This window comes from Podarcis vaucheri (assembly GCF_965113315.1).
Source record: "Podarcis vaucheri genome assembly, chromosome: 3".
NCBI classification, from domain to species: Eukaryota; Metazoa; Chordata; class Lepidosauria; order Squamata; family Lacertidae; genus Podarcis; species Podarcis vaucheri.
In genome coordinates, this window is record NC_138761.1 from 4,100,519 (window position 1) to 4,127,732 (window position 27,214).

At 47.6% G+C, this 27,214-nt stretch overlaps 1 protein-coding gene and 1 long non-coding RNA gene across 4 annotated transcripts in view; one reads left to right on the forward strand and one right to left on the reverse strand.

The window, feature by feature from the left end:
• The window catches only part of LOC309529481 (uncharacterized protein), a 43,461-nt gene that overhangs the window by 6,289 nt on the left and 9,958 nt on the right, over positions 1 to 27,214 (reverse strand). For 2 of the 3 annotated variants that reach the window (XM_082217732.1, XM_082217730.1), the window contains 2 exons: positions 24,461 to 24,521; positions 20,571 to 20,634 (listed from right to left, as the gene is read on the reverse strand). In XM_082217732.1, coding sequence (XP_082073858.1) covers positions 20,571 to 20,634; positions 24,461 to 24,521 — 125 coding nt within the window. Of the gene's footprint in view, positions 1 to 20,566; positions 20,635 to 24,460; positions 24,522 to 27,214 lie in introns of all 3 variants that reach the window. The other variant, XM_082217731.1, reaches the window with a different exon arrangement.
• LOC309529815 lies at positions 347 to 27,207 on the forward strand. The gene is made up of 3 exons (XR_014218486.1): positions 347 to 2,060; positions 24,531 to 24,678; positions 27,118 to 27,207. It is a non-coding gene; the product is annotated as an uncharacterized lncRNA (long non-coding RNA).

Genomic DNA, 27,214 nt, shown 5'->3' on the forward strand with positions numbered 1-27,214 from the left:
GAATTTATTCACGTATGCTACAACAGCGCCCATCACTTCCTGGCAAACAGAAGGGGAAGAAATGGAGGCAGTGAGAGATTTTACTTTCTTGGGCTCCATGATCACTGCAGATGGAGACAGCAGGCACGAAATTAAAAGACGCCTGCTTCTTGGGAGAAAAGCAATGACAAACTTAGACAACATCTTAAAAAGCAGAGACATCACCTTGTCAACAAAGGTCCATATTGTTAGAATCATAGAATCATAGAGTTGGAATAGACCACAAGGGCCATCGAGTCCAACCCCCTGCCAAGCAGGAATGCATATTAAAGCCATGGTTTTCCCAGTAGTGATGTATGGAAGTGAGAGCTGGACCATAAAGAAGGCTGATGGCCGAAGAATGGATGCTTTTGAATTCTGGTGCTGGAGGAGACTCTTGAGAGTCCCATGGACTGCAAGAAGATCCAACCTCTTCATTCTGAAGGAAATCAGCCCTGAGTGCTCACTGGAAGGACAGATCCTGAAGCTGAGGCTCCAAGACTTTGGCCGCCTCATGAGAAGAGAATACTCCCTGAAAAAGACCCTGATGTTGGAAAAGATGGAGGGCACAAGGAGAAGGGGACGACAGAGGACGAGATGGTGGGACAGTGTTCTCGGAGCTACCAGCATGAGTTTTTCCAAACTGCGGGAGGCAGTGGAAGACAGGAGTGCCTGGCGTGCTCTGGTCCATGGGGTCACGAAGAGGCGGACACGACTAAACGACTAAACAACAACAACAATAGCGGCAAGAGTCTTGATAGCACAAGGGTGGAAGAATGAGGAAACCCCCACAAAAGAACAGTGGCAAGAGAAACTGATGAACTATGCAGAGCTGGCTAAACTAACATATAAACTGCGAGATAAGGACAACTGTGACTTGAAAGAAGAACGGGAACTTTTTACAATTTACTTAAAAAGACAACAAAATGAATACGACTCCTTGGCAGGTTTTGAATAAACATACACAAATTTATTGATTGTCAGCATAGCAGATAGATAATGTAAGGATTTATGCCATTTCACAGTATGCAGAGAATTATATGTGCTGAAAAATCAGAGAGAGGAGCTGAGGGAAGGAAATAATGAATATGATATGTTGTGATATTTTGATAGGTTGAAATTGTTAATTAAAAAAAAACTTTTCAAAAAAAGATTCCAGGAACCCAAATATTGAAGGATACGTCGAGGGAAGGGATGATATTATTAATTGTTGTTATTGTCACGAATATTATTATTATGATATCCCAGCCCTCTTCAAGGAGGCTCCGAAGGCAAATAGTAACAAGTAAATAAATTTAGTCAGCCTTAAGATGGCAAGCGCAATGCAGCACGCTTGGACTGTTAAAACTATTTAAACTGTCGCAGCTTCCAAAATGTGGAACTTCCTCTCCATAGAGTTGCATCAGCCATCCTCATTATACAGTTCCCATCCTTTGCTGAAGATGTACTGGCTTTTGGGCAGTTAAAAATTGTGTGGTTCCCCTCCCCTCCCCTCCCCGTTGGGGCCAGACTTGTTGTCTGATGGTACATTCTTTGGTTTGCTTATAAATCGTTTTATTGGATTTGAAGGTCTTGTGGTTATACGGTTGTAACTAGGGATGGGAAGAAATTTGACTCGGTTCGCATTTAAAGGCAAATGTACCTCAACCGCACTTTCCAGATCAATACTCCAACTGTAACGCAGGCTTCTCCGAATTTTGCAATATATTAATGGGTACAAAACCGTGGCAAAGCGTGCATGAAAAAAAATGCATGCATTGGTGAAAAGAACAAGCAAAAAATACATTTTTTTTACGGGAAAATGCTTTGCAAAAAATAAAATAAAAATAGAGGCAAATTTGCAAACAAAGCTCTACTGTATATTAGAAGACGTTTGCACTAAAATACCGATGAATTTTCACATGGACTTTGTAGCCAGGATGGAAATGCACAAGTGATGTGGAACTGTAGAGAACCGAGTTTAAGGTTGGAAAAGTGAGAAATGGAGAGGAACTTAACTTGACAGATTCACACCCACCCACTTGTAACCCCCTGTTAGACAGGTAAGAGGCCTCTTCAAGAAATTAAAGGCTAAAAAACTCCTCTGCACCTCTGTACCATAGGCCTTGAGCAAATAAATATATTTTAAGTGGCAGTTGGGTGGGGGGAAGTGAACCCTAAAGGATGATGTTAAAGTTACTTACCAGTTTCCAGTTCCTCACTTGCACAGAAGTTCGAAGAACAACTCAGGCAGAAAATGTAAAGAACTAATGTTTCTGAAGGCAGCCCTGTTTAGGGAAGCTTTTAATATTTGATGAATTATTGTATTTTAATATTTTGCTAGCAATGACAAACCTAGACAGCATCTTAAAAAGCAGAGACATCACCTTGCCCCCACAAAGGCCAGTATAGTTAAAGCCATGGTTTTCCCAGTAGTGATGTATAGAAGTGAGAGCTGGACCATAAAAAAGGCTGATCGCCGAAGAATTGATGCTTTTGAATTATGGTGCTGGAGGAGACTCTTGAGAGTCCCATGGACTGCAAGAAGATCAAACCTCTCTATTCTGAAGGAAATCGGCCCTGAGTGCTCACTGGAAGGACAGGTCCTGAAGCTGAGGCTCCAAGACTTTGGCCACCTCATGAGAAGAGAAGACTCCCTGGGAAAGACCCTGATGTTGGGAAAGATGGAGGGCGCAAGGAGAAGGGGACGACAGAGGACGAAATGGTTGGACATTGTTCTCGAAGCTACAAACATGAGTTTGACCAACCTGCGGGAGGCAGTGGAAGACAGGAGGGCCTGGCGTGCTCTGGTCCAGGGGGTCACAAAGAGTCGGACACGACTAAACGACTCAACAACAACAACAACAACAATATTTTGCTGGAAGCCACCCAGAGTGGCTGGGAAAACCCAGCCAGATGGGCAGGGTATACATCATCATCATCATCATCATCATTATTATGCATCCCTGATTCCCACTGTGCACCTTAGAACACCCCATATTCTATATCTCCATGAACATAGGAAGCTGTCTTATACTGAGTCACACTGTTGAGCCCATCTAGCTCAGTATTGTCCACACGGGCTGGCAGAAGCTCTTTAAGATTTCAGGCAGGGGACATTTGCCAGCCTTACCTGACTCTCCCCTTTCAGATGGGTAACAGTTTTCTGCAATAAAACTGGTTGTGCATGCACAACAGTCACGAACACGTGAAGAAGCTCGGGGGAAAGAGCACGGAGGCATCGCAGAGAGTGATGTGCTCTGGTAAATCACGCTGCAAGGATCAGTGCTTTGGAAAGGTGAGGGACAGAGGAAGGGCATGGACCTGCAGGTGTAAGAGTGGAAAGCTGGGCGGACAGAGGACCAGGCAGGCATTTTACAAAGCCTTGACACAGCTCTTTCCCATCACCACAAACAGCACCAAAGCCTTTGATCCTGCGGTTACAGTTCGGGTTTTCTGCAAGGCAAACACTGGTTCGGCAAGTACCGTATTTTTTGCACGATAAGACTCACTTTCCCCTCCTAAATAGTAAGGGGAAATGTGTGTGCATCTTATGGAGCGAATGCAGGCTGTGCAGCTGTCACAGAAGCCAGAACAGCAAGAGGGATTGCTGCTTTCACTGCGCAGCGATCCCTCTTTCTGTTCTGGCTTCTGAGATTCAGAATATATATTTTTCTTGTTTTCCTCCTCCAAAAACTAGGTGCGTCTTGTGGTCTGGTGCGTCTTATAGAGCGAAAAATACGGTGTCTCCGACGAAGGGCCCCACCTAGGCTCAAGCCACCCGTTTGTTTCCCTGCCAGGGAATTTGCACGCTTCACAAGACACACACAAACACGTGTGTGTGTGTGTGTGTACAGAATCTAGGCTTTCCTTTCCTCTCCTGTTTTTACAGTGAATCTGTTCCCCCCAACACCTCGGCAATCGTTTGGCCGAGCGCCAACACTTGTAATAAGTTTGTTCCTTTGGTTAAGCGTTTAAAGCCACGGAACAGGTTCCAACACTGTCGGCAGAAGCTGTCAATTGCTGGGTCTGGCAGAGAGAACTCGCCCGGCAGGTTTGCTCTGCGGAAGATGAAATAACCGAGCGCAGTCTAGTGGGTTGGCCTTGGACCAGAGAGGCTTTAGAGGCTGTGCTTGCATTTCCCTCCCCAACCTACCCCACCCCCCCAGTGAACACCAGTTTTGCAAGGTGGGAGAGGGTGGAAGCGTTGACCTCTTCATCCTCCCCTTGGCGCTGCTCTGATTCAGAGAGCCCTGTGGCTGCTTCAAATCATAAAACTGGCTCCCACATCACATGTGCCAGTGCGGCGGCGTAGTTGCGGTGTTGGATCAGGGCCTGGGAAGCCAGGGTTCAAATCCTGGCTTGGTGATGAAGCTCGTTGGGTGACGTAAATGGGATGTAAGTGCAATTAATCACCATAATAATGAACCGACCACATGAATTGACCTGGACCCTGCAATCATCATCTCAGGCCTTTTTTGTGTCCCTCCACCGTGAGAGGTCCAGGAAGTTGCAACACGAGAACGGGGCCTTCTCTGCAGTGGCCCCCCCATCTGTGGAATGCTCTGCCCAGGGAGGCTCCTAGAGATGGAAGCCCTGTGGGGCTCAAATGGTTTGGCTCTATTTATCCCTATTTATTCCATAAGATTTATACGCCACGTGGCTGCTAAAAAAACAAAACCTCAAAGCGGTTTGCGAAAAAGATAAAAAACCAATAAGAAAAGCTAACAGCAATAATGTAAGTCTTTCAAAGAGTTAAAATAGCAAGAAACTGAAAACTTGCATCAACTTTCTAAATATCTGGGCAGGCTCTAGTCTTGTGGTGTGTTTGTGTATGTACACACCAGTGCCAGATTTATGTATAAGCTAAACAAGCTATACAGCTGAGGGCCACACTCTCTTGGGGACCCCCCAAAAAACTAAAGGGAAAGAAACCTGGATGTACATTTCCAAAATATAACAAAAAAACCCCAATAAAATAAAACCTACATACAGCAACAGTGTTTTGTGTTGTATATGGACCTATTAGGTCTATAAATTACCAAGCAGCATATATTCAACACAAAAAGCAGCGACAATTTGTTGTTGACAAAGGACAGCTGGACATATCAAGGGCCCCATTACATTCAGCAGCTGAGGGCCTCATCAATCCTAAATACAACCCAGGTACACACAGAAACTGGGATACGGGTGGCGCTGTGGGTTAAACCACTGAGCCTAGGGCTTGCCGACCAGAAGGTCGGCAGTTCGAATCCCCACGATGGGGTGAGCTCCTGTTGCTCGGTTCCTGCTCCTGCCAACCTAGCAGTTCGAAAGCACCTCAAAGTGCAAGTAGATGAATATGTACCACTCTGGCAGGAAGGTAAACTGCGTTTTCGTGCGCTGCTCTGGTTCACCAGAAGCGGCTTAGCCATGCTGGCCACATGACCCGGAAGCTGTACGCCGGCTCCCTCGGCCAATAAAGCGAGATGAGCACCGCAACCCCAGAGTCGGTCATGACTGGACCTAATGGTCAGAGGTCCCTTTACCTTTACACACAGAAAAAGGGAAGGGAATCCCCTGCTATCTAACTGGAGGCTCGTTCACTAGCGCTGATTTGATACTATCCCTAATAATACTTTTTTAAAAGAGGAACCAAAAAGGGATGCCTGACTCCTAACCAAGCCTGTTCACAACATAAACAGAACAGGGATGTCCTGTTTAGGACGGAAGGAAGGAAGGAGCAAGGATCCTGAGGTTTCCGTGCAGAGAAGGGGGTTTTTCTGCTTCACACTGACTTCCGCAAACACATGTTGTTCTGGCTCCACTGTTCTGCCACAGGGCACTGCCAAACAGCCTGCTTATTGAGCATTCACCCTGATTCGTTGGCAGGGAGATTAGTTGCCCGGCTATTGAACGCACGCCTGTTCTGGTTTGTTTGTGAGCAAGTTTCATGACTTCGGGTCAAAGCAAGTGCCTTATCACTTTCCTTTTCGCCAAAAGTCTGATCTCCTGGGGAACGCGGAGTTTGTTGCGGCAGAGCTCAAAACAAACTAGGATCATGCGGCCCGAATTTTCTGGGCATGTCAGTGAATCCCTAGCCCCCAAACAGCAACAGGTTCCCAGCAGTAAGACCACCTGGAAGGAAATGTTTCTGCTTCCGTTTTGCTTTTGCTCCTGCAAAGAGCACATTGCAGGTGGGTTCGGAGCGCCTCAGGCAGAGATTCAGCGCTGCACAAATTCCAAAAGCAGTGAAACTGGGCCTGGGAACATAGGAAGCTGTCTATCCTGAGACCATTGCTCCATCTAACTTAGTACTTCCTGCCCTGGCTGGCAGCAGCCCTTCACTGTTTCACGCAGAACTCTCCACTGTAAAAGCTAGTCCAGAGTTACCGAAAACTTGGGTCCCCAGCTGTTGTTGGACTACAACTCCCATCATCCCTAGCTAGCAGGCGGTGGTCAGGGATGATGGGAATTGTAGTCCAAAAACAGCTGGAGACCCAAGTCTGGGAAACTCTGAGCTAGTCAACTGTGGACTTTAAACAGAGGTTGGATGGCCATCTATCATTGCCGCTATAGTTGAGATTTGTGCATTGCAAGGGGTTGGGCTGGATGACCTCTGAGGTCCCTTCCAACTATGATTCTATGCTTCTGCAAATGCAATTAACAAACAATGGGAGAAATTGGAAGGATCTCAAAAGAGAAGATAGACAGGGATTGGAAGGTGTTTAAAGGATACTTGCAAAACCATATTGAAAAGTCAGAACTCCTATTAGACTAAATAAGTTCCGTTTTAAATAGTGAAATACTAAATAAGATGGATAACAATGTGTAATAGAAAAAGAAGCATGAAATTAGGTTAAAGGTGTGTGAAGGAAAGTAATAGAAGTGGAAAGAAATTGCAATTGAGTAGATTGGAAGCCTAGCACAAAGGTGGGGTGAGGGGTGGTGGATGGTGATGGGAAAAGGAATTATCTGTGGGATTGAATGTAGGTATTGAATGTAGGTATGTTTGAATATTTTTAAGGATTGTATGAAATGTATGTTTGTATGCTTGTATATTCGCAATATGTGTGTATTAATGCTGAATTATTTTAGAATCATAGAATCATAGAATCATAGAGTTGGAAGAGACCACAAGGGCCATCGAGTCCAACCCCCTGCCAAGCAGGAAACACCATCAGAGCACTCCTGACATATGGTTGTCAAGCCTCTGCTTAAAGACCTCCAAAGTAGGAGACTCCACCACACTCCTTGGCAGCAAATTCCACTGTCGAACAGCTCTTACTGTCAGGAAGTTCTTCCTAATGTTTAGGTGGAATCTTCTTTCTTGTAGTTTGGATCCATTGCTCCGTGTCCGCTTCTCTGGAGCAGCAGAAAACAACCTTTCTCCCTCCTCTATGTGACATCCTTTTATATATTTGAACATGGCTATCATATCACCCCTTAACCTCCTCTTCTCCAGGCTAAACATGCCCAGCTCCCTTAGCCGTTCCTCATAAGGCATCGTTTCCAGGCCTTTGACCATTTTGGTTGCCCTCCTCTGGACACGTTCCAGTTTGTCAGTGTCCCTCTTGAATTGTGGTGCCCAGAACTGGACACAGTACTCCAGGTGTGGTCTGACCAGAGCAGAATACAGTGGCACTATTACTTCCCTTGATCTAGATGCTATACTCCTATTGATGCAGCCCAGAATTGCATTGGCTTTTTTAGCTGCCGCGTCACACTGTTGGCTCATGTCAAGTTTGTGGTCAACCAAGACTCCTAGATCCTTTTCACATGTACTGCTCTCAAGCCAGGTGTCACCCATCTTGTATTTGTGCCTCTCATTTTTTTTGCCCAAGTGCAATACTTTACATCTCTCCCTGTTAAAATTCATCTTGTTTGTTTTTGCCCAGTTCTCTAATCTGTCAAGGTCGTTTTGAAGTGTGATCCTGTCCTCTGGGGTGTTAGCCACCCCTCCCAGTTTGGTGTCATCTGCAAATTTGATCAGGATGCCCTTGAGTCCATCATCCAAGTCGTTGATAAAGATGTTGAATAAGACCGGGCCCAAGACAGAACCCTGTGGCACCCCACTAGTCACTCTTCTCCAGGATGAAGAGGAACCATTGATGAGCACCCTTTGGCTTCGGTCAGTCAGCCAGTTACAAATCCACTGAGTGGTAGCATAGTCAAGACCACATTTTACCAGCTTCTTTACAAGAATATCATGGGGCACCTTGTCAAATGCCTTGCTGAAATCAAGGTAGGCTACATCCACTGCGTTCCCTTCATCTACCAGGCTTGTAATTCTGTCAAAAAACGAGATCAGGTTAGTCTGACATGACTTATTTTTCAGAAATCCATGCTGACTATTGGTGATCACAGCATTCCTTTCTAGGTGCTCACAGACTGTTTGCTTAATGATCTGCTCCAGAATCTTCCCTGGTATTGATGTCAGACTGACTGGGCGGTAATTATTTGGGTCCTCTCTTTTCCCCTTTTTGAAAATAGGGACAACATTTGCCCTCCTCCAGTCTGCCGGGACTTCGCCTGTTCTCCAGGAATTCTCAAAGATGACTGCCAGTGGTTCTGAGATCACATCTGCCAGTTCTTTTAATACTCTTGGATGCAGTTCATCTGGCCCTGGAGACTTGAATACATCTAAACTAGCCAAATATTCTTGTACTATCTCCTTAGTTATTCTGGGCTGTGTTTCCTTTGCTGAATCATTTGCTCCAAATTCTTCAGGTCGGGCATTGTTTTCTTTATCGGAGAAGACTGAGGCAAAGAAGGCATTGAGGAGTTCAGCCCTTTCTGTGTCCCCTGTTTGCATTTCACCATCTTCTCCTCTGGGTGACCCCACTGTTTCTTTGTTCTTCTTTTTGCTACGAACATACCCATAAAAGCCCTTTTTGTTGCTTTTAACCTCTCTAGCAAGCCTGAGTTCATTCTGTGCTTTAGCTTTTCTGACTTTGTGTCTACATGTGCTGGTTATTTGTTTGAATTCCTCTTTGGTGGTTTCCCCCCTTTTCCATTTTTTGTACACATCCTTTTTCTAACCTTAATTCAGTTAAAAGTTCTTTAGATAGCCACCCTGGCTTCTTTAGGCACCTTCCATGTTTCCATCTCATTGGTATTGCCTGACGTTGTGCTTTTACTATCTCCCTCTTAACAAACTCCCAGCCATCATGAACTCCCTTTCCTTTTAGTATTGTTGTCCATGGGATCTCACCCAGCACTTCCCTAAGTTTTATGAAGTCGGCTTTCTTAAAGTCAAGAAATTGAGTCCTAGTATGCTTGGCTGCTCCTTTCCGCTGTATAGTAAACTTCAGAAGAGCATGATCACTCGCGCCTAATGATCCTTCCACTTCTACCCCACTAACCAGGTCATCGGCATTGGTTAGGACCAGATCTAAAATGGCTGTTCCTCTTGTTGCTTCTCCCACTTTCTGGACAATGAAGTTGTCTGCAAGGCCAGTGAGGAATCTGTTTGACCTTATGCTCTTGGCTGAGTTTGACGTCCAACAAATATACTACTAATTGAAGTCCCCCATTACTACTATCTCCCTTCCTTTTGCATGCTTGGCCATCTGTTCCAGGAAGGCATCATCTATGTCCTCCGTTTGGCTTGGGGATCTATAGTAAACTCCCACAATGAGGTCTCTGTTATTCTTCTCTCCCTTAATTTTGACCCAAATGCTCTCACTTTGGCTTTGAGGATCTAAATCTTGGATCTCTTCACAGGTATACACATCCCTGACATACAACGCCACTCCTCCTCCTTTCTTGTCTGGTCTGTTTCTCTGAAATAGATTGTATCCCCCCATTATTACATTCCAATCGTGGGACTTATCCCACCAGGTTTCAGTGATGCCTATTATGTCATATTTAGTTTTATTTTAACAATAAAAACTTTTCAAAAAATAATAATAATGGCGCAATCGTCCTCGCAAAGGGGTTTTGTGGTTCTCTCCCCCAGGGTTAAAGTGTTAAGCGTCCACTGCTCTCGGATTTTTGTTTTTGCTCTGCAACCAGGCAGGGAGGCCATGTCAATGCACAGCAACACACGCCCCAGCTCTAGCCAGGGCCGGCTGCCCACAACTCAGCACTGTCTTCTCAACTCTCCAGCTCTCCAGCAAACCGCAATGACTCATCACGCTTGGCTCTCCGGGTGCCGGGAGCCATACAAGCACACAAACATGTCCCATGCCTGCGTCCCACAGGAGGGCACCCCCAGATCCCCCCAGGCTCAAGAAGTCTTCCCTGCCCACTCTCTGCCTGCTGAGGAGATTCGTCCGCGGTGCAAGGGGGGTGTGCTCCCTCTGGCTGGAATATGTCTTCCCCCACAGCTCCAGCCTTGCACTCAACCAACAGCAGTTTGGTGTGGAATTACTGCTGGAAGATTCCCCCGTCTCTGGGGGAAGAAGGAGCAAGCGAAAGAAGAAATGTGGTCAGCGCTGGAGCGGAGCGTTAACTGTTTCTACCAGAACAGCCCTGTCAGGCTCCTGCAGCTGGGTAGGCGAAGGGGTGGGTGTTTCGCACGCAGAAAGTCCCGAGTTCAAGTCCCCAGCGTCTCCAGGCAAGGCTGGGCCAGACCCCTGTAAGAGCTGCGGCCAAACAATGTGGAAAATACCGGGGTAGGTGGACACGGGTGGTGCTGTGGGTTAAACCACAGAGCCTAGGACTTGCTGATCAGAAGGTCGGTGGTTTGAATCCCCGCAACAGGGTGAGCTCCCGTTGCTCGGTCCCTGCTCCTGCCAACCTAGCAGTTCGAAAGCATGTCAAAATGCAAGTAGATAAATAGGTACCGCTCTGGTGGGAAGGGAACCGGTGTTTCTGTGCACTGCTCTGGTTTGCCAGAAGCGGCTTAGTCATGCTCATAGCTGTCAACTTTTCCCTTTTCTTGCGAGGAATCCTATTCGGAATAAGGGAATTTCCCTTTTAAAAAGGGAAACATTGACAGCTATGGTCATGCTGGCCACATGTATGCCGGCTCCCTCGGCCAGTAAAAGCGAGATGAGCGCAGCAACCCCAGAGTCGTCCATGACTGGACCTAATGGTTAGGGATCCCTTTACCTTTTTAGGTGGACAGAAGGCACATTTAGTATACCTGAAGGAATGTCTCCACACCCATTGTTCAGCCCGGACACTGAGGTCCAGCTCCAAGGGCCTTCTGGCGGTTCCCTCCCCGCAAGAAGTCAAGTTACAGGGAACCAGGCAGAGGGCCTTCTCGGTGGTGGCGCCCGCCCTGTGGAACATCCTCCCATCTGTGTCAAGGAAATAAACAACTATCAGACTATTAGAAGGCATCTGAAGGCAGCCCAGTTTAGAGGAGTTTTTAATGTTTGATGTTTTATTCTGTTTTTATTGTTCTGTTGAAAGCCGCCCAGACTGGCTGAGGAAACCTAGCCAGATGGGTGGGGTAGAAATAAATCATCATCATCATCATCATCATCATCATCATCATTATTTAGGAAAAAGGCATGTGAGAGACCAGTTTGCAAAATTGTATGTAGCATGGAGAGAGAAAGGAGAGAACAGTTTTTCTCCTTCTGCCATAACACTGGAACTCTTAGATATCCAACAAAGTTGAAGGCTGGAAGATTCAGGACAGATAAAAGAAAGTCCTTATTCACGCAGTAAGCAGTTAAACTGTGGAACTCACTGCCACAGGACACAGTAAGGGCCACCAGCCTGGATGGCTTTAAAAGAGGATTGGACAAATTCATGGAGGAGGAGAGGGCTAAGCTCTGCCTCCACAGCTGGAAGCAGCAATGCTTCTGAATAGCAGTTGTCGGAAACTACAGGAGAGGAGAGTTGGTCTTGGGTTCGAATCCTGCTTGCGAGTTTCACGCGGGCACCTCATCGACCACTGTGAGAACAGGATGAGAGACTAGATGGGCCACTGGGTTGGACTAGATCAGGAGTCAGCAAACGTTTTTGAGGGCCGGTCCACTGTCCCTCAGATCTTGTGGGGGGGCGGACTATATTTTTTGGGGGGAGATGAACAAATTGCTATGTCCCACAAATAACCCAGAGATGCATGTCAAATAAAAGCACACATTCTACTCATGTAAAAACACCAGGCAGGCCCCACAAATAACCCAGAGATGCATTTTAAATAAAAGGATACATTCTACTCATTTCAAAACACGGTGATTCCCGGACCGTTGGCGGGCCGGATTTAGAAGGCGATTGGGCCGCATCCAGCCCCCGGGGCCTTAGTTTGCCTACACATGGACTAGGAACATGCATGTCCAACAGGTAGATCGTGATCTGCCGGTAGATCGCGGGGGTGTCCCAGGTAGATCGCGGGATGAAGAAGAAAAAGAAGAGTTTGGATTTGATATCCCGCCTTTCACTCCCTTTATGGAGTCTCAAAGCGGCTAACATTCTCCTTTCCCTTCCTCCCCCACAACAAACACTCTGTGAGGTGAGTGGGGCTGAGAGACTTCAGAGAAGCGTGACTGGCCCAAGGTCACCCAGCAGTTGCATGTGGAGGAGCGGAGACGCGAACCCGGTTCCCCAGATTACGAGACTACCGCTCTTAACCACTACACCACACTGGCTCTCATGGATGAAGTTTAGTGATTGCCTTTGGCCAACCCTCCCCTAAAAAAAGCTGAACAACTCCTGGCAATGACAATGGGTAGATCACAGCTGGTCTTTTTATACTGTGAGTAGATTGCAGTCTCTTTGGAGTTGGACGTGCCTGGACTAGATGATTGTCAGGGTCTCTTCCAACTCTACCATTCTATGAGTACAGCTAACCGCACTACCTTCTTGGGAGAAAGGCAATGACAAACCTAGACAGCATCTTAAAAAGCAGAGACATCACCTTGCCAACAAAGGTCCATATAGCTAAAGCTATGGTTTTCCCAGTAGTGATGTATGGAAGTGAGAGCTGGACCATAAAGAAGGCTGATCGCTGAAGAATTGATGCTTTTGAATTGTGGTGCTGGAGGAGACTCTTGAGAGTCCCATGGACTGCAAGAAGATCAAACGTATCAGTTCTTAAGGAAATCAGCCCTGAGTGCTCCCTGGAAGGACAGATCCTGAAGCTGAGGCTCCAATACTTTGGCCACCTCATGAGAAGAGAAGACTCCCTGGAAATGACCCTGATGTTGGGAAAGATGGAGAGCAGAAGGAGAAGGGCAAGACAGAGGACGAGATGGTTGGACAGTGTTCTCGAAGCTACAAACATGAGTCTGACCAAACTGCGGGAGGCAGTGGAAGACAGGAGTGCCTGGCGTGCTCTGGTCCAGGGGGTCACGAAGAGTCGGACACAACTAAACGACTAAACAACACTACACTACAGGGTCTCTGATGTGTCAGAAACAAAATCCGAATGAATCTTTGCCCTGCCACCCTCCACCTACAACGCGGTCTGTGCTTCAGGCTTTCTGCCCCGAGAATTAAAAACGGCTGCCTGCGGGGAGTTAAAGGGATTGTGCTCTTTGCTCTCTGTGAACTCAGGGATAAAGATCAAAAAGGTCTGAAAGCTGGGCTGGGAGTGGGGGGTGGAGAGGTGAAAGTAAAACCCCTTTTCTGTTCCAGGGAAATCTCCTCCCAAGGCATAGCCCAGTCTTCCCCAACCAGACACCCTCCTGATCCGTGGGGCTACGGCTCCCATCACCGCCCCCCCGCCAGCACAACGGTCCAGAACATGTAGAGGGCACCAGGTTGGGGCAGGCTGCCGCCATCTCGCCCCTGGCCCCAGCCTAGCCGGAATCACCCAGATGTCCCCTTAATGCCACCATCTCCATCTGGCGGATAATCCACGTTAAATAGATTCCAATCGCCTTACGCTCACGGCAGGCAGAGGCATCGGGACTTATGCCGGAAAGACCCCCCAACAGGGGGAAGCCCATCGCAGCACTCAGGTTCACGCACAAAAGGGCTGTTAACTTGGGGAGGGGGGGCAGAGTGCTTGCCTGATCATCGCCCCAGAGCCACAAGGTTCCGTCCTCTCCCCCATGCTTTTTAACATCTACATGAAGCTGCTGGGAGAGATCATCAGGGGGTTTGGGCTGGGTGTTCACCAGTATGCAGATGATACCCAGCTCTACCTCTCTTTCAAATCAGAACCAGTGAAGGCGGTGAACGTCCTGTGTGAGTGTCTGGAGGTGGTTGGAGGATGGATGGCGGCTAACAGATTGAGGCTGAATCCTGACAACACAGAAGTACTGTTTTGGGGTGACAGGAGGCCGGCGGGTGTGGAGGACTCCCTGATCCTGAATGGGGTAACTGTGCCCCTGAAGGACCAGGTGCGCAGCCTGGGAGTCTGAAATATACTCAGAGTCGCAAAGTGATTTCATGCTCTTTATTCAGCTCATAGTGGTGAGGAGGAATGAATAGAAGTCCCCTCACAGTATCTGCTTTATATACATTATTTACACAATGGGCTGCACATGATTGGCTAATTCCGGAATTCTAATGTATGCCAATCAGGTTGTGGATTCACTTCTATCTGGAGCAGGATTGGGTGGTTCCTGCCAACCAATCATACTGCTGCATTGTTCTCGGACCAATCAGACTGCTGCATTCTGAATCCTATTGTTCTAGGACCAATCAGACTGCTGCATTTTGGATCCTATTGTTCTAGGACCAATCAGACTGCTGCAGTTTGGATCCTATTCAACTCAGTACATAACAGAGTCATTCTGGACTCACAGCTGTCCATGGAGGCACAGGTCAATTCTGTGTCCAGGGCAGCTGTCTACCAGCTCCATCTGGTACGCAGGATGAGACCCTACCTACCCGCGGACTGTCTTGCCAGAGTGGTGCATGCTCTGGTTATATCCTGCTTGGACTACTGCAATGCGCTCTACGTGGGGCTACCTTTGAAGGTGACCCGGAAACTGAAATTAATCCAGAATGCGGCAGCTAGACTGGTGACTGGGAGCGGCCGCCAGGACCACATAACACCAGTCTTGAAAAACCTACATTGGCTCCCAGTACGTTTCCGAGCACAATTCAAAGTGTTGGTGCTGACCTTTAAAGCCCTAAGTGACCTTGGTCCAGTATACCTGAAGGAGCGTCTCCGCCCCCATCGTTCTGCCCGGACACTGAGGTCCAGCACCGAGGGCCTTCTGGCGGTTCCCTAATTTTTCTTGAGACAAGCTTGGGTGGAAAGGTCTCTAGCCTTATATATTCATCTTGCATTGCTTAAAAAAGCTTTCTTCGGTTTGCTTTTTTTGCATGGTTTCAAGAACTATATTAACTGTTTTTATGGCGTGTCTGCAAACTGCCTTGAGACACACATTAAAAAGTCAGTTGACTGATTGACTGATGGGCGGGTGGAATAAAACCAATCAATAAAGGTGTCAGAATTGAATATGCTCCCAGCCAGGATCCACCTGCCTTCCTCAGCCACCAGGAGATGTTGTTTTGATGCTCCCTCTCGCTATCTTATCTCTCATCGCCTCCAGGAACTGATTGCACACACCTCCCTGGTTTCTTGACTCCCATGGGACAGGTTTCTGACTTGCCCACAGCTAGAGAAGAGGGAGCCACGCCTGCCAGCCGCTTTCTGTCACACGCACACACACACACACACACACACACACACACACACCCGCCGCCATAGTGGTCAGGCTCAGGAAACCAGTTTGCAAGGCTTATGACATCACCAGGTGGTAACGTGTGGCCATGAGGAATGCCAACAGGAGATTCGGCCGCAACATGTGGGAGTGTCTGGTGTGCCAAGCGATAGTAGAAGAACCACATTTAGGTATGTGCAAAGTCAGGCCTGCCAGTTGGTTTAATGTGGACTCTAGTTTATTTTCAGGGCGGGGGGGATCCTTAAAAAAGCTCAACAACTTCAATCCTAAAAAGGTCAACAACTCTTTGGTCAGTGCTCACACATGTTCACTTCATCAAACCTGGCCCTCTTTGAAAAAAGTTTGGACACCCCTGACATATGTAGTTAAACTATGGCTGGCCACTTCCCTGAACAGGGCTGCCTTCAGATGCCTTCTAAATGCCAGGTAGTTGTTTATCTCTTTGACATCTGGTGGGAGGGCGTTCCACAGGGCAGGTGCCACTACCAAGAAGGCCCTCTGCCTGGTTCCCTGTAGCTTTGTTTCTTGCAATGAGGGAACCGCCAGAAGGCCCTCGGTGCTGGACCTCAGTGTCCTGATTGAACGATGGGGATGGAGACGCTCCTTCAGGTATACCGCATGTAAATGTTGAAAAGCATGGGGGAGAGGACAGAACCCTGAGGCACCCCACAGGTGAGAGCCCAGGGGTCTGAACACTCATCCCCCACCACCACTTTCTGAACACGGCCTAGGAGGAAGGAGTGGAACCACGGTATGACAGTGCCCGCAGCTCCCAGCCCCTCAAGACGGTCCAGAAGGATGTTATGGTTGATGGTGTCAAAAGCCGCTGAGGAATCACAGCTAAAGCATCCATGGCAGGTGGTCGTTCCCCCAAACCTCTGCTTAAAAACCTCCAAGGAAGGAGAGGTCCCCCATTTCCAAGGTAGCGCAGTTACTCCGCCGCTTCCCAAAGCGCAAAAAGTCTGGTATGAACAGCGATGGGCAATGATGCTGGAAAGGATAACAGCCACTAGCTTGCAATGGTGTTTGTAACAAGAGGAATGCTCTGTAAGTGAGTGACACCGTTTAACCCCTCTGCAAGTTTTGCGTGAGCCGGTCAGCTGCCTGGAAGTAGCCAAGAATTGCTCACTTCCACCTGAGATGCCCCAGGCATTAAGGTCAACCGAGAAAGCCGTTCTTAGGCTTCCCTGCCTCCCATCTCCATGGGATTTGGCAGGTGGAAACAGAAAACTGGGCTTCCTCAGTGCTGGTTCTCTGCTTCTTAAAAAAATGCCCCCCTTGCCCATGGCCTCCCGCTACAAATTTCAGGCACCACATGGAAACAGATTTATTTGGCTGTGGCTTTCAAAGGCTGGATGCTTTCATTTGCCGGCTGCTTTCAGTGTTTTATGGGTTTATTGCTGTTTTTATTGTTCTCGTGACCTTTACAGTTCTGTTTTGTTTCTGCAGTTCTTCTGCATTTAATTTGGCCTTGGGTTTTTTTTAAAAAATGTGCTTGCCACCTTGGAAGAAATAACGTTCACTTTAGAAGGCAGGATAAGAAATTGACTAAATAAAAATAGGTGTGCGAAGGGGTATTTAGCAGAGGAGCTTTGCTGAAGGGACTTGCTAGGTTAGGGATGAGGGGCGGAGGGAACTGGGTTCTGTTCTCACTTAAAAGTGAACCGACCCAATTTGCTATTTCCAAAATAAAAAGCAGACCAAAACCAAAGGCGCCCTTCGAAAAGCGGACTTCTGCAAATCTTACATTGCAGTTCTCCGGCTAAGTGATGTATAAAGGTAAAGGGGTAAAGGGACCCCTGACCCTTAGGTCCAGTCGTGGCCGACTCTGGGGTTGTGGCACTCATCTCGCTTTACTGGCCGAGGGAGCCGGCGTACAGCTTCCGGGTCATGTGGCCAGCATGACTAATCTGCTTCTGACGAACCAGAGCAGCGCACGGAAACACCGTTTACCTTCCCGCCAGAGTGGTACCTATTTATCTACTTGCATTTTGAGGTGCTTTCAAACTGCTAGGTTGGCAGGAGCAGGGACCGAGCAATGGGAGCTCACCCTGTCGTGGGGATTTGAACCGCCGACCTTCTGATCGGCAAGTCCTAGGCTCTGTGGTTTAACCCACAGCCCCACCCGGGAACGGCATATCCTGGGGTGAAGTGTACATTGAAAGACCCATGTTGGTGAAAATAATACACACAAATGTACTATACTGCAACAGCGCTGTCTTTAGCATATGTGCTGCCAGGGTGCAAAGATCCGCTCAGCAGCCCCAAATTTAGTTTAGTCGCCCCCCAATTAACTTTTATTGAGCTTTTTTGGGAGGGAGGGAAGCCAAAGTTGTTGAGCTTTTTTAGGGGGCAAACTAACTCAAAAAAGTTGTTGAGTTTTTTTTGGGGGGGGAATCGCTCACCTGTGACGCGGCGGGGAAAACTGCTTTTGTTTCCTGACTCGTCAGGAATATTTGACGCCACGGAGTAACAGAGAGACAGGGGGGGGAGGGGACTTCCGCTCCATTGCTTTTCACTGCCGCCAATCGAGAGGGACTGGTATACAGTAGGTATACATTTGGCACCCCCCAAAGATTTGGCGCCTGGGTGCCTCGCACCCCTTGCACCCCCAGGTAAAGACGGCCCTGTACTGCAGGAAATTGCTTTTGGGGGAAAATATGTATTTTGGAAAAATTCACACTAAAATGCTAGTAGTTTTCATGAGGATTTTTTTAAAAAAGTGAACTGATATGGAAATGTGAAGAAATGAAGACTGGAACTATGAGAGAAACCAGACCCATTTGACTAACCCTATGCTAAGTCAAAGCAAACCACTATCCAAATTAGGGCACGAGTGGTTCCCCCCTTGCCTTGTTCCTGTTCCCAGGGAAAACCTGCTCTTCAGTGCTAAATTGGAGCAAACATCAATACAGAGAAAACCCGGATTGCCGTTTGCTCCGATTGCACACTTTTGAGCAGCGGGACAAGAGGAAGAGGTGATAAACCCTTAGCCTCTTACAATATGGCCCCTTTGCATGTTTACTCAGAGAGTCCTGCTGAGTTGCACTGGACAAGTAAGTCTGCTGAAACTGCAGCCTTGCTGAAACCCTGAAGTCTTGCAAAACCTGAGCTGCCTGGTCAAAATAGAAGGCGGCGCAGCAGCTCAGGTTTAGCAAAGTTCACCTAAAAGAGTCTACACTGAGTTTCAGTTGAGAGCTCAGGTTCGGCAAACATTATCTTTATCGGGTTTAAACAGGAGATGCTCTGATTAGGCTCTATAAGTGGAGCAAATCTGTGAGGAAATCTGCCCTCTGCCTTCAAGACTTGTGATATGGAACAGCCTGGTGCGTTTGCTGTCAGTACGCAGCAAAGAATATTATCTGAGCTATTGGGAGCATTGAAGCAGAGACCTTTGCTTTCTCCCAGTAACCATAGGCAAAGCAAACGAGTCTGGGGGCTGAGTCAAAAGCGCTTTCACTTTCCGAAAGCTGAGAAGCCGCTGCCTCAGACACCGACTCCAGGACTGGAAGGGAAGCGCATGTGTGTGCAGAAAAAGGCGCACCGTTTGCCTGCAAGGCCTCAAGCTATTTGCAGATGGGAGGCTATTGTTCCAACAGGAAAGAGAGCTTTCCCCTTTGCTGCCGGCTGCCCTGAGTTCCCGGCCAAAGGTGTGGAGGGACGGGGTGGGGGTGGGGGTCGAGCAAAACACTTTCTCACGCTCCTGCGGATGAGAAAGGCTTTCGCCACCTGTCTTGCGCCAACATCCAGCCCTAGGAGCCTTTCCCAGACCATGACTTTGAGAGAAGAAGAGAAGAAGAAGAGTTTGGATTCAATATCCCGCTTTATCACTACCTGAAGGAGTCTCAAAGCGGCTCACATTCTCCTTTTTCTTCCTCCCCCACAACAAACACTCTGTGAGGTGAGTGGGGCTGAGAGATTTCAGAGAAGTGTGACTGGCCCAAGGTCACCCAGCAGCTGCATGTGAAGGAGTGGGGAAGCGAACCCAGTTCACTAGATTACCGCTCTTAACCACTGCACCACACTGGCTCTCACTAGAAGCAGTAGAAGGCTGAGCGCCGAAGAATGGATGCTTTTGAATTATGGTGCTGGAGGAGATCTTGAGAGTCCCATGGACTGCAAGAAGATCAAACCTCTCCATTCTGAAGGAAATCAGCCCTGAGTGCTCACTGGAAGGACAGATCCTGAAGCTGAGGCTCCAAGACTTTGGCCACCTCATGAAATGAGAAGACTCCCTGGAAAAGACCCTGATGTTGGGAAAGATGGAGGGCCCAAGGAGAAGGGGACGACAGAGGACGAGATGGTTGGACAGTGTTCTCGAAGCGACTAACATGAGTTTGACCAAACTGTGGGAGGCAGTGGAAGACAGGAGTGCCTGGCGTGCTCTGGTCCATGGGGTCACGAAGAGTCGGACACGACTAAATGACTAAACAAGAAGAAGAAGAAGAAGCCGGGAGAGAAAAGAGGAGTTCAGGGATATATATATATAATTTGTGTGACCTTGTTTCTCAATTTGATCCTGTCACATGGTTTTGTTGTTTTATACATTGTGACCATTATTTTTATTGATTACAGTTTAGTAATTGTTGTAATTGTTAAGTGCAAACTGTTTATTTATTATTTGAAGATATGTAATTTTACTGTTTACTGTACTATTATATTCCAATGGATTGTTGAATAAGTGGAACCTTGATTCTTGAACGGCTTAGTTGATGAACAAATCGGCTCCCAATCTCCGAAAACCTGGAAGTAAGTGTTCCAGTTTTTGAAAGTTTTTTTTCAGAAGCCGAACATCCAATGCGGCTGTAGGCTATTGTTTCCAGGGCACCTGCACCAATCGGAAGCCGCGCCTTGGTTTTCGAACGTTTTGTGAGTTGAACAGACTTCCGGAACGGATTAAGTTTGAAAACCAAGGTTCCACTGTATTGCTTTACTTGATATAAGGGATTCCCTTGGAATCTATTGCAGAAAGACAACTTGCTCACATGTCACTCTTATAAACGGCACATTTCAAGCACGGAGAAATCCCTTCCCATACTGTCCACTTACTGTTGTGCAACTCTCCATCTTCAAGGGTCTTCTCAGCTGGGCTCAGCCGGTCTTCCAGTCTCGTCTGCATAACAAGGAATGAAAGAAAAATTTAAAAAGTTGAAGGATAAAGTGACACCTCTGAGGCCTTGGCAAATCAAGATGCAGTCCTATGAGAATCCTGCTGAAAGCGGGTCTCCTGTGGCTGCGTCCAGACAAAATACACCTAGACTTCCTTTATGGCAGAAAAAGTTTTCCTTGGACTGCTGTTTGCTCCGATTCAGCTTTAAAGAGCAGGTTTTCGCGGGGAAGGCTCTGGAGCAAAAAAAAGGGATGCTCAGTCAGAAGTGGAGCTCCAAAGAGCAGGGCCATTTCAGGAGTGCTTGCCTTCTTCTTCTGGTGCAAAAGGAAGAGACTGAGGGGGTAATGAGCCTGGAGCCCAAATTTGCCATGCAAAAGCGAGTTGTTCCCTAAATCAGACTCCCCAGCGTTCATTTATGCTGTAACCAAACATTCACTTATCACTATTCTGTGTGATAGGCTCTTTAGATGTTTGTGGAGTGGGATAGCTTTGCACCATGTGAAGAGAGGGACACCTAAAAATGAGATGGGTGCATTTCTTGCTCTGTTACTTCCTGGAAAACACACCACATCTGATCCTTTGCCACTCTGGTGCCCCGGTTTGTTTGCAATTTTGATCCCCGGGGTCCCTTCCAGCTCTGCAGTTCTATGATTGTACGTGATTACAAGGCTTCACACAAGCAATTGTTATCTTACTCTTTCTAGTGCACAAAAAAGCTTTGGGGAAAGTGGGTTCCTTGTGCAAAAGCCCAGGTCCAAACCAAACTCTGCAAGCTGCATTTGGCAGTATGCAACTGGATGCCACCCACAAACAGCGACTCCTGCACAAACTTAGAAGTTTCCTATCTGCATCTTGGGCTTGGGTGGGTGTGTGTGTGTGTGTGTGTGTGTGTGTGTGTGTGTGTGTGTGTTTTAAAGGCATCTGGCTGGTCTGGCCTGGCCTGTTCTTAATCGCAAGCAAAAGGAACGGTAAACCACAGAGCTGAGTATATGCTGCCACTTAGTGGCAAATGCCAGCTTCAACATGCCTTTCTGAGGAACGGAGGAACTAGAGGAGCCGACCCACATTACCACTGGGAGGAGCTACGGGGGAGAAGAACGATGCCTCCTAATGCCTTTGGAACGGGTCTCATATGCTCTGCATATAGAAAGTCCCAGGTTCGATGACCGATATCTGGGACAACACACCATGTTTTGAACCCAATATATCTGCTGCCAGCCAGGGCATACCAGTGGCTCTTAACCTTTTTGGAGTCACAGGCCCCTTTTGGAACACAATGGAGGCTACGAAGCCCCTCTGCAAAAAAAAAAGGTGTGCACAAACCACATGCACACACAAATGTTGGACACAATTTATTTTAATGCACTGGGGACTGATTTCCTTCAAGGACGCCCTGAAGCCCATGCATGGAATCCCAGGAGGCCCCATGGACCACAGGTTAAGAACCCCCTGGAATAGAGAATAATGAGTTAGATCTGTGGTTCCCAAACTTTTTCCAGGCCTTGAGTGTAGGATGGAGAACATAGTTGGACAAACTGTTGTTGTTGTTGAGTTGTTTAGTCATTTAGTTGTGCCAAGAAGGCCCTCTGTCTGGTTCCCTGTAACTTGGCTTCTCACAGTGAGGGAACCACCAGAAGGCCCTCGGCGCTGGACCTCAGTGTCCGGGCTGAACGATGGGGGTGGAGACGCTCCTTCAGGTATACTGGACTGAGGCCATTTAGGGCTTTAAAGGTCAGCACCAATACTTTGAATTGTGCTCGGAAACATACTGGGAGCTAGTGTAGGTCTTTCAAGACCGGTGTTATATGGTCTCGGCGGATGCTCCCAGTCACCAGTCTAGCTGCTACGCTGCAGACATAATGTTTGGGGTCTCTTGGAACTGGAGGCTGCAGCAGTGGAAGCAACAAGACCCTCTTGGGATGTGAATGCACTGCACTTTCTCCATCTAGGTTAAGGTTATACACACACACACACACACACACACACACACACACACAACTGTACACTTAAGGCCTTAATGCTGGCAAATCAGCTAGGGAAGAAGTTTCCATTAAGTGGACTTCTCTTTTCCCAGTATTAAAACTGCCAGAATAAATAGCTATGTGTCTGAATTGGGACCCCAGTGGGGGGCGGCCCTAATAGTTAAAGTCCCCTAACTGCATGCTAGGGTTACACACACACACACACAGAGAGAGAGAGAGAGAGAGAGAGAGAGAGAGGAAACACCACTGGCGATTGGTGTTTTTAAAATACTGTAGTTAAGGTCACAGATTGCAAGCCACGTGCAGCGTCTAGGTTGACTCTAAGAGTTAATGATTTACCTGTCCAGGTTATCAAAGGAGCAGCAGAAAGGCACACATTCTTATTTGTTTTGTATTCCTGACTCCTCCAAAGCTCACAGGCAGCTTAAAAAACTGATTAAGAGACAGCGCAGGAGTACCAAACAACTCAAATGCACAGCAGCACCTTAGAGGACAAGAGACCCGAAGAGAAAAAGAAAACAGGTCTGCTAGCCTGGTTCTGACTTTTGAAGCCCTGTGGACCTTGGAACCTGGGTGCCTTGAGGACTGCAATTTTTATGTGCTTACTTATAAAGGAATAAAACTTCTAAACGGCTGGCTCAAAGAAACAAATACAGTCGTACCTTGGTTCTCAAACAGCTTGTGACTCAAACGTTTTGGCTCCCGGTTTGCGAACGCTTTTCAGAAGCCAAACGTCTGAGTCGGCTTCCGCGGCTTCCGACTGAATGTAGAAAATGGTTGCAGCCAGTCGGAAGCCGCGCCTTGGTTTTCAAATGTTTTCGGAAGTCGAACAGACTTCTGGAACAGATTCTGTTCGAGAACCAAGGTACGACTGTAGAATAAAATAATAAAATCTCCAAGTGGTCTGGGTGGAGGAGAGATGGGGGGGGGAGAGGCGAGAGAGAAACGTGACCAGGAGGGTTGACATCCATGGCATTCACCCAAATATAATAATAATAATAATAATAATAATAATAATAATAATAATAATAATAATAATTATTATTATATTTATTTATTTATTTATTTATTTATTTATTTATTTATTTATTTATTTATACATACATACATACATACCCCACCCATCTGGCTGGGCTTCCCCAGCCACTCTGGGCGGCTTCCAGCAAAATATCAAAATACCGTAATACATCAAACATTAAAAGCTTCCCTAAACAGGGCTGCCTTCAGATGTCTTCTAAAAGTCTGGTAGTTGTTGTTCTCTTTGACATCTCCTGGGAGGGCGTTCCACAGGGCAGGTGCCACTACCGAGAAGGCCCTCTGCCTGGTTCCCTGTAACTTGGCTTCTCGCAGGGAGGGAACCGCCAGAAGGCCCTCGGCGCTGGACCTCAGTGTCCGGGCACAATGATGGGGGTGGAGACGCTCCTTCAGATATACTGGACCGAGGCCATTTAGGGCTTTAGAGGTCAGCACTAACACTTTGAATTGTGCTCAGAAACCAAAAGTGCCTTAAAATTCTGGAGACACCCCCCCCCCCCCGGTGTTGGATTTCAGAGATCAAAGGCATAACTGCTGGGGGGGCCTCAGAGTCTTGCCACCATGCTGGTCACAAATGCCAGCTGGCTCCCCATGCTTTCCCAGCATGTCACCCTCCAAATGTTTTGGGGGCCAAATCACCAATCATCTGCAACCATCACAAAGAAGAAAATGATGGGAGTTCTAGGGCTGGTGGGAGTTCTAGCTCAGAGTGTCTGGAGGCCACCGGGTTGGCAAAGGCTGCCTTAGGATGTGGGCAGCATCTGGCTGGCGTTTCCAAACCTCCCTTAGAGACAGACGCTGGAAGGACTCACCACGCTGATGAGATCTGATGGGTCCCTCTTAAAAGTTCGGGTTGATAATTGCCGTTTTCTTCTGCTACAGAGAGACAGAGAGAGAGAGATTTGCTTGGCTTTTGAGTCAAGAGATTTACTGCATGCTCCTTGCGATGCCATTGTAAACACGGTTCAGACCCCGAGGCCCTGAAATCAAAGCATGACTCAGGAAGTCTCTTGGGCTGTCCGGCATCTGGGTAAGTGGACAGGTTGCCCATACAAATTCATAGAATCATAGAATCCTAGAGTTGGAAGAGACCACAAGGGCCATTGAGTCCAACCCCCTGCCAAGCAGGAAACACCATCAGAGCCCTCCTGACCTATGGTTGTCAAGCCTCTGCTTAAAGACCTCCAAAGGAGGAGACTCCACCACACTCCTTGGCAGCAAATTCCACTGTCAAACAGCTCTTACTGTCAGGAAGTTCTTCCTCATGTTTAGGTGGAATCTTCTCTCTTGTAGTTTGGATCCATTGCTCCGTGTCCGCTTCTCCGGAGCAGCAGAAAACAACCTTTCTCCCTCCTCTATGTGACATCCTTTTATATATTTGAACATGGCTATCATATCACCCCTTAACCTCCTCTTCTCCAGGCTAAACATGCCCAGCTCCCTTAGCCGTTCCTCATAAGGCATCGTTTCCAGGCCTTTGACCATTTTGGTTGCCCTCCTCTGGACACGTTCCAGTTTGTCAGTGTCCTTCTTGAACTGTGGTGCCCAGAACTGGACACAGTACTCCAGGTGAGGTCTGACCAGAGCAGAATACAGTGGCACTATTACTTCCCTTGATCTAGATGCTATACTCCTATTGATGCAGCCCAGAATTGCATTGGCTTTTTTAGCTGCCGCGTCACATGGCAATTCATTGGAAACTTCACTCAAGACTGCCAAATCAGATGCAGCAAAAGCCCCAAATTTGGTCAGACCCCAGGTTTGTCCTGCGTCCAGTTCTGGGAACCCCAGTTTAAGAAGGATATTGAATGTGTGAGGGAGATCAAGGGTCTGAAAACCAAGCCTGATGAGGAATGGTTGAAGGATCTGGGGAGGTTTTTAAGCAGAGACTGGATGGCCAACTGTCCTTTGGATCCTTTAGTTAAGCCTTTCTCAACCTGTGGGTCCCCAGATGTTGTTGAACTACAACTCCCATCACCCCTAGCTAGCAAGGCCAGAGCTCAGGGATGATGGGACTTGTTGTCCAACAACATCTGGGGACTCACAGGTTGAGAACCGCTGCTTTAGTTGATACTTTCCCATGCTGCAGGAGGTTAGCCCAGATCAGAGTTTCCCAAACCTGAGTCTCCAGCTATTGTTGGACTACAACTCCCATCATCCCTAGCTAGCTAGCAGGACCAGTAGCAAGGAATGAAGGGAAGAGTAGTCCAACAACAGCTGGAGGCCTAAGTTTGGGAAACCCGGACCTAGATGGGCTACCTTCCTGCAATTCAATGATTCTGTGATCTCTACACTGTACATTTAAATCCCATCCAATGCACATTTAAAATGTATTACTGGGGACTGGACTTTGCTTTGCTTCCAGTCAAAGCGTGCCCTGTGGATTCCTGCTGAAATCCTGTACCTCTTCTTTTCGCATATGCTGATAAGTGGGTGGGATCTTGCCTTTGTTGTGGCGAGAATGTGTTAACACCGGGGAGGCACCATGGAACAACTATTAAACCAGAATGACGTGCAGATGGTCCAGATTGCAGCTATAACAAAGGCGGCATTTTTTCATCTCCGCCAAGCTAAGCAGTTGGCTCCTTACCTCTCTCGCCCTGACCTAGCCACTGTGATCCACGCGACGGTCACCTCCAGACTGGATTATTGTAGAATCATAGAATCATAGAATCATAGAGTTGGAAGAGACCACAAGGGCCATCGAGTCCAACCCCCTGCCAAGCAGGAACTCGCTCTACATGGGGCTGCCCTTGAGACTGACCCAGAAACTCCAGCGGGTGCAGAATGCCGCAGCGAGACTCCTTGCGGGGTCCTTGCTGTGGGATCACATTCACCCTGTGCTATACCAGCTGCACTGGCTCCCGGTGGAGTACAGGGTCAGGTTCAAGGTGCTGGTTTTAACCTTTAAAGCCCTATATGGCCTAGGACCCTCGTACCTACGGGACTGCCTCTCCTGGTATGTCCCACGGAAGACCTTACGGTCTTCAAACAAAAACATCTTGGAGGTCCCAGGCCACAGAGAAGTTAGGCTGGCCTCAACTAGAGCCAGGGCTTTTTCGGCCATGGCCCCGATCTGGTGGAACGCTCTGTGCCAAGAGACTAGGGCCCTGCGGGACTTGACATCTTTCCGCAGGGCCTGCAAGACAGAGCTGTTCCACCAGGCCTTTGGCCAAGGCACAGCCTGACCCCCTCTCTCCTTCTGTAAACTCATAGAACTCTAACCCAATGGTTGCCATTAATCTGATTCTGAACTGATTGTAGAATGAATTTTAATTAATTGTGATTTTATGTAAACTGTGTTATTTTTACTGTTGTTAGCCACTCTGAGCCCGGCTTTGGCTGGGGAGGGTGGGATATAAATAAATTATTATTATTATTATTATTATTATTATTATTATTATTATTATTATTACAAATCCACAACTAATCCACTATTATTGCATCAATGAGATGCTGTCTGTTGCAGGACACACCGGCCTGGAAGGACAACCACCGTCCCTGTGTCCAGGTTCTCCTCTCAAAGTGTCCCAGGACCCTGAACACAACCCCACTGTGACACCCCC